General features: G+C 36.6%; 1 protein-coding gene across 1 annotated transcript in view; it reads left to right on the plus strand.

Moving 5' to 3' along the window:
• Positions 1-14,740, plus strand: part of LOC135939636 (uncharacterized) — a 99,239-nt gene extending 84,499 nt beyond the window's left edge. Inside the window, exons 4-6 of the mRNA XM_065484117.1 lie at positions 8,411-8,631; positions 10,564-10,695; positions 11,799-14,740. Of these exons, the coding sequence (XP_065340189.1) occupies positions 8,411-8,631; positions 10,564-10,695; positions 11,799-12,369 (924 nt within the window). The 3' untranslated portion in view covers positions 12,370-14,740. The remainder of the gene's footprint in view (positions 1-8,410; positions 8,632-10,563; positions 10,696-11,798) is intronic.
• Positions 14,741-15,026: the final 286 nt, after the last annotated feature.

Here is a 15,026-nt window from a genome sequence, read left to right on the forward strand (position 1 = left end):
CAACACGACCTCAATAACAATAAAATGATGCATCTCATGCCGCACACTCACTCACTCTCTCTCCCGGCTGCATTTTATTATTATTGCCGGCCCGCCGGCTGCTTCTCCCATCTTTTCGGGATTGTTTCACGGAGACCACTCGCTCTGCTCTTCTCTTCTCGGCTGCCTGAGTTATTTGTTGTAACAGGTGCGTCCAATGAGCCGGATTTATTCCTCGCCGCGTTCCCCAAACTCATTGTTACCTTAGTTATGTGAGCGTGTGCGTGGAAATATGTATTAAAACGCGCCGTCCCTGCCTTCGCTCACCAAATTGGCGCTGAAAGGGCAAACGAATTTCCCCCGAGCCTATAACATTTTGCAGAGAAAAATGAAATGTCAGAAATTCAATTTTCAACCCCTCAGTCTGAGCAGGGCGCGCGGTCGTTATTTCTGCACGTAACGGCCTCAATGCATGCATAGGACTCTTCCGATCCGATATTAATCTTTTATTTAATCTATTTTATATGGATGAGCACCAAGAATTAATTTTTTCAAGTCAGGATCCCCTCCTGGTGAGACTTTTGATGCGTCAATTTTCTGCCCCTGGCGATTGCTTACTTATTGGTAGTTCTAGTTATTTAAAATGGTTATTTAAATTAGATCATTTTTAAGGCATGTGATTTGATATGATTAAATTCTAAATTGCATGTATGGATATTATTTGGCGCACATATTAATTTAAAAAAAAATGTTAATTATTTGTTTAGAGTTTTTGTGTTTTATTAAATCTTCTTGATATTGTAATTAATTAAAAATCCTAGTAGTAAAAAATTACAAATATACACTACAAAAAAGCTTTTCAAGGGAAAACTCCTATTTGCTAATTTAAAGTAATTTTTTATCACTATTGAACCGGGATTTTTTAAAAATAAATACAAATGAAGTTTTAAATGTTGCCCGATCATCGTCGCTTACGCAAAAATCATATTAGCAATAAAAAATGATTCAAAATAATATCCTTTGATGTGTGCGTTTGCCTTGATTTGATGAGCATACATTAGCGAATACGTATGTATATAATTTATTCCTTTGTTGGCGCGGCGAACACGTCGTTTGTCAATTTGCAAAAGCTTTTTCAAGGCGTAATTGGTGCGAGTACTTGTGATTGCAAACAAGGCGTGTATACTTTTCCCCCTCTGAACACAACTTCAAAGCCGAAATTGATCGGCAAGCAAGGCAAAGAGCCGCGGCACGCCGAGCAGACAAAGAAAAATAAAGGCCGGCTGCGTAATTATTTCCATTGCGGCGCAAAACACATTCCGTCGGTAACAAGACCTTTTTGTTCAACACCCGATTCAGGGTAGTCGAATTGAAACCAGTATATATAAGGCTCATTTTCTCAAGAAGTAATTAAAAGTATATTTAAGATTAATTTAGCGGTTTTTTTTGTTTCAGTACAGAAAAAAATAACTTTTATAAAGTAGTAAATAAATAAAATTGACAAAAAAGTAGTTTCAAGTGATATTTTCAAATGTTCTATCACGTCCTCATTTACAGGAGCTTTACTGGTAAAAAAACCAGTATCTGTTTTAACGATGCACCATTCTTGCTCCTTTATCCACGCCCCAAATTGGTATTTGGTGAAATTTCTCAACAGAAAATCTTCTTATGTTTATTTTTGCAATATACCATCGGAAATCTTTAATCAGTTATTTTTTTACTCATGACCTTGTTTGTCTGATCTCTGATCTACTACTTTGTTTCTTATACCAATCTAGGTTACATGAAATTTGGTTAAAAATGAAGATTTATTTATTTATTAACTCCAGCAAATGCAACATAAAAAACAAAGAAATAAACTAAAACCAATAAAAATTGCTAACTCCTTATATGATCTCTTGGTCAAAGTTTTAAACTGTTCTATCTGATTGTTATGTTTCATTATTAAAAAATATTATAAAGTTTAATTAGTTCTACAATAAGTAATCCAGTGTTATATGTATATTCATTATGCAGCTGGAGTTTTTCGGTCGGGCACGATGGTGAAAATGTACGCATCCACTCGAGGAGCAGAGTGTGTTTAGATCTCGAGTGAGTGTTTGTATGCAAATGCGTCGAGTGTCGAGTACGGGCGATAATAAATTTAAAGCCGCCGCTGCTGCAAAGAGCTCTGTGCTGATTAAAACACTAAAAAATTTTCACCTTATTCGTGGCTCTGCACGCGTGATTTATCGGCACCAAAGTGCCGTGTGTTGAGAGCCTCTCGCATTCGCCAAATGTATGTACGAAATGAATCCCTGGCGGTGCATATTTTTTCCTAAATTAAATTATGCCGAACCCTTTTCTGCGGCCGAGAGCCGGAGGAATTATATTTGGCCCCAGCGGATGCTGCCGCCGGCTGCTCTCTAATTTATCTGCATTGCAGCCCGATAAATTCATTTTGGTTCGAATACCGCCACAACGCTCTCGCTTTCCGCAAAATAATAAACAGAGGCCGAAAGGTTCGCTTCGTGACTGGAATAGGCTGTTATTGTTTTGGGGTTGAAATTATAGTTCTTAACTCATAAATAATATCTGCCGAGTGCTTATGACAGCTTAAAACAATCAAGATCTCGAAATTTCAAGGGCCAAAATATTTTAAAACTCTTGAATTTATTTTCAATTGCTGGGTAAGCCAGTTTTACATTAGTTTGATTTTTTTCTTGAATTACTGAAAAGCAGCTTCTGGAATTCCCGTCTTCTTTGAGTAAAAGGTAAAATATTTAATTGTTCACAATTATTTATCCGTTGGAGAAATGTATATTGTATGCTTAATTGTTTGCAACAATTACATATAACTGAAATTAATGCAACTGTTTCAAATATCTATTTTTTTTCTTTTTTAATAATAAAATTTTAAATTAAAATGGTATAGAAAATAATATTTTTGTATTTTTATTATCTGATGTTGCACATGTTTGAATTTAAAAATATTGATATATATACTTTTAAGTAATATTTTTATTAACATCGAGCGCTTTGTATTATGTATAGTTGCAGGACTTAAAGTTTATTTTTCCACTGATGGTTTTTCGCGCGTATGTCCAATTCCCATCCAAATATTAACAGCATATGAAATCAAGATTATTAAGATAAAGAGTAATAAAAAAATGCGTGGACCTTATTGATATTGTATCCATCATTTTCTTCCAAAAAACTTGTATTTATATGTAATCTGTTACTAAATCTAGAAATGGCTAATTTTTTATAATCTGAAATTTTTCATTCAAATACTCATTTTAGTATATTAGCCAAAGAGAAAATATCAAACAATAATTAAAACAGTAAAATAGATCAAAATTGAAGTCACAAGTTAAAATTAATTCCTATACCTATAGTAGTTGTAATTTAAATGTTTTTGCAAATTTTAACTATTTTATAATATAAAATTAAAAGTTTTAGTTTTTTAACAGTATTCTTTTTCCTAGATTTAATTAAAATGTGGAATCCCTGTGGTATTCTTTGAAAATGAAATTATTTCATATCAGGAAATTTATAGGGATGTAAATTAAAAAAGACAATTAGAAAAATCTCGCTGCGAATTTGTTCTCATTCATCAGCTCGACGCCTACGCTCAACCAATTTTTCTTCGTGTAACAGGCGTTGAAGTAAGCTGTTCATTGCACGAGTCAGAGTGAGTCGTGCTAATTTCCAGCACATTAGAGCTAAAAATTTCCATCCGCGCTCATATTCTTCAGCGAATAATGAGCGAGATCTCGTTAATTAATTTTCGCATCAGTGAAATGCTCGCAGCTAGCGGACGGATTTTTCAAGCAAGAAGAGCGCAGCAGCGCCGGATGAAGATTAATGCCGACGAGAGGAAGGAGTAACATTATAATCTGGACAGGGACGCACCCAAATTGCCGAACGTCTTCTTTTCCGCGCGCGCGCTAATTTACGAGCGCCAAATTTCAGGGGCTGCAACTAGTCATTACGCTTTTTGCTCGGCCGCTACTTGATAATCGCGTTGATAAATTGCAATTTGCAGTTTGCAAACTTCTCCTCTGGCTGCGCTGAGAGGCCAGGCACCAGGCAGGTGCGTCGGATAAGGAATATTAAAAAAGAAAGAACGAAAAAGGCCGGCCGGTCCACGCAGAATCGATGCCGAATGAAGAAAGGAAGAAAGTTCTTCCTTCAAATGTAATTTTTCCTCGTCCAGCAAGCGGATGTGTATCTCCTCGGGCGGTCATTTGGAAAAGTAAACCCTGCCAACCGTGCACACAAAGATCGGGATATATCCAATTGCGTTAGAACCGAACAGGACTATTTCGTCTTGTAGATTTGATCTCAAATCAAGCTTCCGTGACCATGGTGGATTTCAAAGTCTGCACTGATTTAGAAATTTTTAAAAATTACAGCCACGTTTTTATTACTTCTAAATATTAATTAATACAGTGCGATTCATTTTTATTTTTTATTCAGTTTCATAATTTAATGGAATGTACTAAATAAAATTTATCCTCTTTTTTATATATGATTTTTAGATTTGATTGTGTCTTATCTGCCTCTCATGCAAGAATTATTCAAAGTTATTGAAATTTAAAATATTGGCTTAAAAAATAATGATTAAATGTGAAACCACAAATTAAATTGGTTAGAATTCAAAATACAGAATCCTGAATAAAGTCGTAAAGGAGTATAATTTTAGATATTTTGTCAAAAATCGAATGTGTCAACGTAATGATAAAAAAATAATGCGTTTTAGAGCGAAAAATAGAATTATACAGTTCTACTCTTCAATTTAAAAAAAATTAATTCCTCCCACGAATTCAATATTGGCGCAGAAATGTGAGACAGTGACGAATTTCCCGGCGGACCAAGCCTTCAGAGCCGTTTTGCTGCATCTTATTTTCCGGCCGAATTCACCGATCCGGAGCCGTCTGCGCGTGACAGCGGACAAATAGTCTCGAGGCGTGTGTTGGAGGGCAAAGAGCATCCACCTGCTCTCCGAACCACTCGACGCAGAATTAATTTGCGGCCTGGCCAACGTCGATCTCGGCTAAACTGCCTTTGCCAGCCCTTGCAATCACGGCGGGAAGCTGGCTCGTCGTCGTGATGAAATGATAAAAAAAAATAACACACTGATCTATATATATTCGAGCAGGGATATACGTAGACGGCAGCCTTTCGCGAATCAATCAGATTGATTAAAGGAAAAATTCTAAATAATTATTTTAGAAGAGAGCAGATTACAATTTAGATATGAAGGGTTGGTAAAAAAATTCCTTATTTTTGCAAATATTTCTTAAATAATTAAAAATTATAGCCCTATAGTCAGATTTCCGTTGAGAAAGTGGTCTCAAATGGAATAAATAATTAATTTCGGCTTGCAATTAGAACTCATCCCCTTGACAACCCCCTTTCGTGATATCACTGTTATAAATTAATTTAATTTAACAGTAAATTTTCATGGTTCAAGCGTTTGTTTAGCTTACAATAGAACTCTTATTGTTAGACGTCTGATTTGCTTATTGTTAAATATGAAACCTTTTCTCCAAATTACATAATGTGTCCTATTATAATGGCAACAAAGATTACTTAGTGTATTGTCAAAATTGCGAATTGGTCCAACCTTAAATAGCAGTTTTTAAATTGAAAAATATTTTTAATGTTACATTTCCTTTAATATAAATAACACTTTTAAAAACTTGTTTTGAAATTTCAAGCCTTTTTAGTAAATTAAAATCTGAACATTTTCTGTTTATTAATTATTTAAAGCCCGGTATTGTACTACTTATACAAGTGTTGATCAACGATGATTTTTTTTTGTCCAATCCCGTGACTAGATAATAGAAGTTTCTTAAAGTGGAATGACACTGGGCAACAATTGAAAATTATTTAAATTGTTGGATGCCTTAAACAAGTGACCGATAAACAATTTGTTCAACAATTTGCAATAGTAAAAAAATTACATTCCTACAATAAAAATTCAAATTTTGCCAATTTTCTCCAAAATTTACAGTGCTCGAACATATTTTCTTGGCATATTTAGATTCCTCTCGTCGAGATCTGTCCAACGGTGTATGCCACTTATTGGGGAAACTCTTGGTTTTGAAATTAAATCGGATTTCATGTAAGGAGACAGCCATTGCCATTTGAAAAGCACGGTAACTTTCCAGCCAATTTTCTCAAAAAATTACAGCGCTCCTTAGGTCAATTTAGGCTTTAACTGAATCCTAAGGGATGAGTTTATGCATTGGCAAGAAGCATTTTCCAGGCTTTTCCAGCATCATTCCTCTTTAACATAATATTTTGATCAAGAATGATAGGAGCTGTAAAACTGTTACCTATTAATGTAACAAAGCAGCAAAAATCGAAACACCAACAATAAGAGTTTACACCAGGTACCATCATGATTGAGGAAAATGCACCTCTTATTTGAATATATGGAAATTCAAGAAGCTGAAATTCAGCTTTGTATAACCTAATGTCAGGGTCAGGAATGATGTATTGTCGATTCTCATCTAATTACACGTTTGAGGGGAAAATTTGCATGTTAGAGCGGATCGTACAGAGTTGCCTTGTTGGATATTATTTTTAAATTAAATTTATCTTGGTATTCAATCCAGTAAAAGATGACAATTTATTAAAGGCGCATGTTAATGACAAATTCAACTACTTTAAAACCTTTTTTCTTTTCTGAAGAAATGTTTTGTGTTTGAAACATCCACGCAAATTTTCGGTTCAGTTTGGAAAGTTTCAAATCTTGGAAACTTGAGCAAAAAAACCCGATCTCTTTGTTACCAAGTTGGAAACTTGTACAGAATTTTCCATGTATTGTTATATCGAGAAGAAATCGGCATCTTTGGCTCGAACACGAAAGCCTCTCTTGCCTCCTTTGACGGCGTTGCGTCGGCACTGTATTTGCAAGCGACGAGTCGAGCGTCGAGTGAGTCGGCAGAAATTGATATTTTCCGGCGCACTGCCTGCCGACTGTCAAACTTTTCTACTTTCGCTCCAAATTATTATTATGTCGAGGCGGAAAATTGCTGCCTGTTGTCTCGGAGGCAACTTTTTGCCTTTCGCGCGCCAATCGCTCGGCAAACGAGAGGAAAATTGAATTTGGCGTCGGCGGCTGTCCTTTTTCTTTCTTATTTGAAAAAGGCCATTTTGCGTCCAAAGCAAACAATGACGCTGGAGCGGTGGAAATAAGAAATTGAGTTTCGCTCAAATGGATAAATATCGCTTCCAATGAGAAAAACGCAGGATTATTTTCTCTTTTTCTGCCTAGTTTTTAATAATTCGGCTGCACGCCAAATTTTTAAATTAAATTATATAAATGTGTTCATTCAATAAATAATATTTGTTTGAAAATTTCCATAAAAAATTGTTGTGTTCAGTTAAAAACTGTGTTTCCCGGCTCATATAAACACGGCATTAATAGCTTTTCACTCACAGTTTGGCTGAAATTCAAATGGAGAGCGAGAGAAAATCGTCTGAGTGAGCTGTCGACTCGCGAAAAATTATCGCGGGGGTCGGAATAATTATCTGGCGGCGCTAATTTCGCCTGCGACTCAATCAAAAGTTGTGTCCTCTGCTCGCTGAGTGCCAAAAATAATGATGCTGATTCACGCCACCGATTTTATGAAGGCATCGGCTGGCCGCGTTAATTACCAAATATTATTACCACAGAGGCGGCAGCCAAACTTTTTCGCCTCCAACTTTCGTTCAGCCGTTCAAGAGACGAAATTAATTTCGTGCTGAAAAGGCTTCCCCCGATTTTTTTCTCTGACTTTTGTTGATTCAAGCCTAATTAATCTCGTATTTAACTAAAAATCAGATGCTTTTAAAAAAGAAAAAATATAAAAAAACTCCCGCCACATTCAGATATTAATTAGATTTCCAATTTTCTCCTTAATTAAAAAATTTGTAAAGGATTTAATTAAAAAATGTTTGCTTATCAGCTGAGCGATTTTTACAAATTAATTTCTTGCACATTAAAGGACACTGTCATATTGCAATGACTTTTTTGTTTCGGTTTGTTCTTGGGGCTGAATTTTAAGCAAAGCTAAGAGATTACTCACTGACGCAATTTCGTCGCTTTTGGTGAGACTGCTTTGATTTGTGGCATAATTATCTTGTTGATGTATAATGTAAAATATCTAACATGGTAAAAGAATTAATTCTGCAAGAAACCTCATTAGGACAATATTCAGTATGTCGTCGTTAAATATCGTATTATTTTTTAAAATAATTTTATTGTTAAGATTTAATATTACCACAAATTTGTAAAAACTTTGCAAAGGTAAAATAACACAAAATGTAAACATTTTAAAAAAATTGATTTATTATTAAAATAGAAAAAAAGTTAATTGGATTAATTGTTTATTAAAAAATGTAATAAATCTAAACAAATAATTATTTATTAAGTTTATTTTATTCTATGTTTTAGGCAACAGACGTTGGTTCTAGGCGTTCGTCGGCAATAAAGGTTCACCTGGACAACCACACCGAGTGCCACTGCAGGCCTCGAGCGTCACCGCCGCCGACGACCGCGGCGCCGCCACCCGCGGACTCACGGACGCGTGCCGGGCGGACGGCCTACTTCGGCGACGTGGCCGGCGCCTTCCAACGCCACCCCGTCTCGCACAAACCAGTGCCCGTCAGAGAAAAGTAAGACCTCGTTTCCTTTTATTCGTCCTTTTCAACTCTTCCGCCGACCATTAAGGCGAAACGACAACTTTCCGGCAGGGCTTAAGTTGCTTTGATTTCGAAAAATGACCTTTCCTGGAGAGCAGAGACTAGCTTGTGGCTCTCGATTGGCCTCTAGAGCGAATTTCATATGTTGGTAGGTGCAGGATTTTTCCCAAAATAATTTTTTTAAAATTTCCTTTACGATTTAATTACAACGGATGAGGTGTTCAGAGAAAATATCGTAAAATAGCAAAATTAAATCATTTAATAAAACAACGGCGGATTCAATTTAAAAAAAAATATGACCGGCGAGGAAAATTACTTTTTTATCCATTTAGAGTAAAATCAATTTAAAATGCACAATTGTCAGCAGTCTAAAATTGAGATAGATATGAATTTTGTCAAAATTTTCGTTTCTGTATATTTTTAATTTTTTATAACGAGGAAAAGTAGTAGAAATTTGAATACAAATTTAAAGACGGTGCATTTTAATTTAATTTCTCAATGAAGTTCGTCTTATTGTAAATAAAATATGTTGAAGACTTAAAAATAAATAATAAAATCAAATTGTCTTGGGGCATGAAGTTGACGACAAAATATTTTTCATTCTCTCCAAACCTTTTGGTTTTTGTTGTAACACCACGCCTTCATCTGTCTTATTCCCCTAAAAATCAAGCTTTAAAAACCATGGTCAAATTTTTGAATTAAAAATGCTTCGAATAAATTATTTTATTATCTGTAAAGGTTGACTCATGACTCTTGCTCAAGCATCTCAATTTAAAATCTTAAAAAGTCAAATCTAAGTTTAGAAATTCAACCAAGAACTTTGATCACAGAGACCCGAGGAAATTCAATTGTTCGACGCTGGCACAACAAAGTCGGCAGCGATTCCGTGTTTCTCGGAGCGAATAACAATTCATTTGCAGAGCAGAGAGCAGTGCACTGCATGAACAAAGCCGAGCCCGCAGCTATTGCCATTTTCCTCTATTATCTAGCGGGCACGGGCACACACATAGATCACAAACGAGTGAAGCGGCTTCAAGCTGGGCTTTGGACTTTGCTTATTTATTTATGCAAACATACACACACACTATGGAATGGAGCTAGCTGTGCCGTGTTTGTAACTCTCGCGACACGACAGCGAGGTGCATGTGGGTTGCTTTTAATTGCGTCCGCCTGCTGTCCTCTGCGCACCCCGCATCGTCAGCTGCACACAAAGACAGAAATGTCACAAACATAGATTTCAGAAGAATGCTAGCCAAAATATAGTAATAATAATTTTAAACTTACAGCTAGAAAAATTAAAACATTTCTTTTTGCGGCTGAACAGTCTATTTTCATATTTTCTCTCCTGTATAATTCAGAGTTTAATTTATTATAAAGTTTGGTTTTTTTCGATGGCTTTCTATCCTTTGTTTGAGAGTAATTATATTTTTTACAGACAAATCATGCAACAATTCAAATTTTCAATAAAAAAATCTTTTTTAAATGTTTGCTACTGATATTTAACGTTTACAAATTTTAATTCATCTCTCATTAGCTAGCAATAGTTTAATTTTTTTTGTTTTTTGTTATAATAATTTAATTCACAAGCAAAGGAGGACAAAAGGCGCGTCATTTTTCATCAAGGCGTGAGGCTCATTCTTTCTCTCGGGTGAGATTAGTTTGATTTATCTAATTTGTTATTCGGCTTCTACATGGCCAGCGTGACAAGTCCGTAATTCATCCGTCTCGGGGAACAGTTAGAGTGTATTATCCATCCTCCCGCGTCGTCGTGTCACTCGCCAAGGATTTGCATTTTTATGAGCCGCCTATAAATATTGTGACACTCGCGCGCGGCCTCGTTGTTTCTTATTATCATTCTTATATCATTCAATCTGGGATTGACACTAACGTTTTTGCCCTTTCCAGCTGCGTCTGCCCGAGCAGGTTCACGGCGCGGAATTTCGCGAACGGCACCTGCACCTGCGACTGCTTCGACCGGGAAAGGGACTGCCTCAGGTTGAAGAAGGGACGAGAGTCGTTCTCCGTTGAGGATTCTGAGTGAGACGCATGTCTTTTTATTCTGTTTCTGTGTGTGATTAAATCTAACAAGGAAACTTTAAACATGCGATGTTTTAGTTGTTGACGAAACCAATTATTATACTTGTAATGAGTAAATAGTTAAACTATTTGCCATTTTTTATTTTAACTTGAATAGTAAATTTTGAAAGCCTTAATTCTTTCAAACCTCATTTTGATTTTAAATTAAACTATAAATTTGCATCAGCGGGGGCCAGATTCGTGCGACGCGCAGATATGGCGTCCGGTGGTCACGTGAAAATGTGCGAAAAGAACTAAGTTTTCGTTAATATTGTGATATAATTCGCATTACTTGTACTAATTGTGTCTTTTGGATCGTAAAAATAAACTCTTGACACTCGTACTGGAATCCAAAGAGAGCTTTTTGTTTCCCACATTCATACGCCATCTTTGATCTGCGCAGTGGGAACAAATTTTATCGCCAATCTGGACCCCGCTGATTTTCATTACATTAAATAATGGTGAATACTTGAGTTTTCACTAGAGTAGAAGGGTTGTGAGAGTAATTACACTTGGTATAGCGAGCGAGAACTGACTGACTGTTAACAAGATTACTTCAGTGAGTGTTTGTGTGTCCTCTAATTCCACTTCGTTACCTGCTAACACGTTTTCTTGCGAATTATTATTATTTAGATCATAGCCTAGGTCTTGACATTTTTTTTAGAGCAGAAACTGTATGTTTTCATTTACTGAATTATATCAATACAACTAGTGCATAATAGCCTTGAAATATAACAACATTTATCTAAGATTAAAGAAGTTTTGATCGAAATCAACTAGCTCATTTCATTTATGCCGCGGAAAATTGGATCGTCTGGAACTGTTGATTTTTTAATAAATAGCTTTACTTGCCGATGGTAATATTGGCCGAAATCAATTCATTACACACGAACTCAACGCAATTCTGACATCACCAGAACAGAACACGAAACTGCTGAGATTGCCAACACAACGCAGTCACAAAAAGGGCAAAATTTCCACGGTGTGAACGATTATATTAATATTTTTAGTTAGATGATTTTTTAATCAAATTCTTATTTTAATCCTATTCTCCTGTCCAACAGTTGCATCGGCGATGGGCGGTGCCGGCGTCCGACGTGCGAGTTCGGCGAGTACCTGGACGTGAGCGACCGGGGCCGTTGCCCTCTGCGCGACGAGCGCATCTTCCCGCTGTACAGCCGCAGCGAGGCGCAGACGCGGCGGGCGCTGGCTCCCGTGGTGCCGCCGGTGCCACAGCCGTCCTGGAAGTGGACGCCGCCGGACACGCCGCAGGGGGTGCCGCGGGTGGAGGTGCCCTCGTGGGCCGTGCACCACCACCGCATCGCTTGGCCGGCGCCGCGCAGCCAGCCCACGCTCCCGCCGCCGGTGGTGGCTCCCGCGTGGAGCCGCCCCACCACCGCTCCCCCCGCCACGACCACAAGCACGCAACGCGCACCGTGGAATCCGCAGCCAATCAGGACAACCCCCTCTTCCTTCCCCTTGCTCGGCGGCAAGGACTCGTTGGTGGGTGCTTCCCGCTACCATCTGCCCTCCAAGTGGAGCCTCGCGGGAACCATCGAAAACGGCGGCGGATTCGCCTGGAATCCTGAGGAGACCATGAGGCACGTCAGCAAGCATAACAGCCGCAAGATATGAGGGGGGTTGTCTTAAGAAGCTGATGCTAGATGGCACCACCTGTAAAATTAATGCTTTTGTTGAAGGGGCGAGGGAGGCTTTTATCGTCAGTGTTATACATTTCGATTTATGAGAATACTTCCGAAATTCTTTCTTTAGACTTTTAAAAGAGAAAAATTGAATAAGAACGTATTTTACTTCCATAAGAACCTCATGTTTAATGCCTTCTAGTTTTTCGCTTACTATTCTGCTACCAATGAGAACAAAACCGATAGTTTGCTGTTTACTTGCAGCTAAATTTTGGTCTATCGATTTATCGCTGCAGTCATATCAAAAGTGGATATAAACCAATTTAATTGTAAATCGGAGATAGCAGCAAAGGTCCCGCGCAATGTACAACACGTGTAAAAACTAGCTGAATAACCTCGAAAGCTGCTGAAATACGTGTTGCGCCAGCCAATCAGCGTCAAGTATTTCTAAGCAATGAATTTTCAATACTTTCTCCATTTCCGTATTTTAATACGCAATTAACTCAGTTCAAATGAACTTTTCCTTAAATGTTGGTAGTGACAAATTGATTGACCAACTTTTTAGCTGTAAGTAGAAACCAAACAATCGGTTTTCTGCTCAACGGTAGCAAGATTGTAAGCGACTTACCAGAGGCATGTACCATTTTCGGTTCTTCAGGAAGGAAAAGGCGTGTGTCCGACCTTTTTTCCACTTATCACTCTTTAAGATCTCTGAATCCTTCAAAATTTAAAATTTTACCTCACAAAAATCAATATTGGATCTGATCTATAAAAATATTTCGTACTATTTTCAAAAAATATTCTTGATAACAAATATCTTTAATGAGTTGCAACTTATACCACTAAAAAAATTGCGTTTCGGAAAGGGAAAAAATGTTGATTTTAGTTTTTTTAAATATGGAGGGCTTAAACCAAAATTATTACACTTTTGTTTATTTTGACAGGAGCTTATAAAATGCTCTCGTTTTATTTCATGTTTCGTGCTCATTTGAATACACCTGAATTGGAGCATGAACAAAAATTTCATTATTTAAGATGGAGATGAAGCCATTGTTGAAATGTTTTTGGTTTATTTTTTCTTATGATATTTACGAATTAAATATTTTAATCATCATTTCATGTATTAGAAACACGATACCAAACTTTGTCATACACAATCATTTGGTGAAGCACAAAAATGCTTGAGATCTACAAACGGTGCCATCTACTGGCAGCTCCACGGACTCCCAGTAGAGCAATCCTGAAATTACTCGTTTGAATCCACTACACCAACGTTGATCCACGTAACACTGACGAAAATCTTTTCTATTTTTACAGTGTCGTCATCTAGTCTCGGCTTAGGGCACTTCTATTACAAAAGCAAGGAATTGTAATAAGCATTTTCAATTAATTCAGATTAAAATGTCACAATTGAAAGCAATTAATTTCAAATTATCTGAATCAAACACGAGGATATATTTTTTGTAATTTAAAATCTATTTAAAAACATACAGCTATCAATGTAACTTATGCCGTCAAATGTATTGTGAGAAACTAAGAATTACTCCTCCCCTGACAAAATCACATGCATTAATTGTTGTATGTCAATTCTTATTTACACAACGAGAATCCTACTTTCACAGAATATTTCACAATCTCACATTTATTTCATCTGCAGCCATATCAAAGTGCATTTCAAATTTTGTTTCACACTTTCTAAAACTGCGAGAAGCAAAATATTCCTACACAGCTCGTCTCGTTGCAGAGGGACTTGTGCACAAATAATACTTCAATAAAACAAGAGAAAAAATAATAATTAGTGTAGCAAAATCTACGTATTTAGCTAGAGAGGAAAAATGTGAAAAGAGTGAATGAAATTGTCATGGAAAGCGGCGAACGCCTTGGCAGTTATGCAACCGTCTCAGCTCCCGAGTTTAGCTGTGCTGCATAACCGTAGTTTCTAGAACGAGAGCTGGGAGAGATTCTATATATTATATTACAAAATGCTGATTTGAGAATGAGTTGAACCTGGAAAATGTTTACGTAAATCAGTCAGTCATGTGTTCATATTTTTACTTAATGTTAATTGATTTTCGCTTTGTATCCACCGCTCTGTGTACATTTAGGTTGTAGAGTTGCATTTTTCTTCAGAAGCTGGCCCTCGCGTTTTCTGTCCTCATCGGCCGAGTTAACTCCTAGAAAATATAAACTGCTCGATTTTAACGACTAACTTGAATGGTATTCGTATTAGTAAATTCGAAGAAAATTTATTTGCAGATATATATATTTAAATTTTGATAGTTGGCTAACTGGCGAAGTAGCTTGCTATTGCGTTACAAAATGTAAAAGTGTAATAAATAAATTTAAAACTAATTGTAAGTTCATGCATCTGAGGTTTCATTTTTCTTAATTCCAAAATAGTGAAAGATTTCAGTTATAAAACATTTTAAAGACAGATTGTGTGGTTATCTATTTATTTTTAAATTAAACTTCCAAATTTTCTTGATGAAACTAAATTGATGTTTACCGAGCTACTGTGCGGTTTCATTCCATTGTTTAAGCAAAGCACAGGGATTTATTAAATATGATTTGGAAAATTTTCCCCAATCAAATTTTGTCCTAAATTTTTTTAATCTTAATTAGGATTCAATTATAAATGGGTATAATTAT

The sequence above is a fragment of the Cloeon dipterum genome, chromosome 3, assembly GCF_949628265.1.
Source record: "Cloeon dipterum chromosome 3, ieCloDipt1.1, whole genome shotgun sequence".
Classification (NCBI taxonomy): Eukaryota; Metazoa; Arthropoda; class Insecta; order Ephemeroptera; family Baetidae; genus Cloeon; species Cloeon dipterum.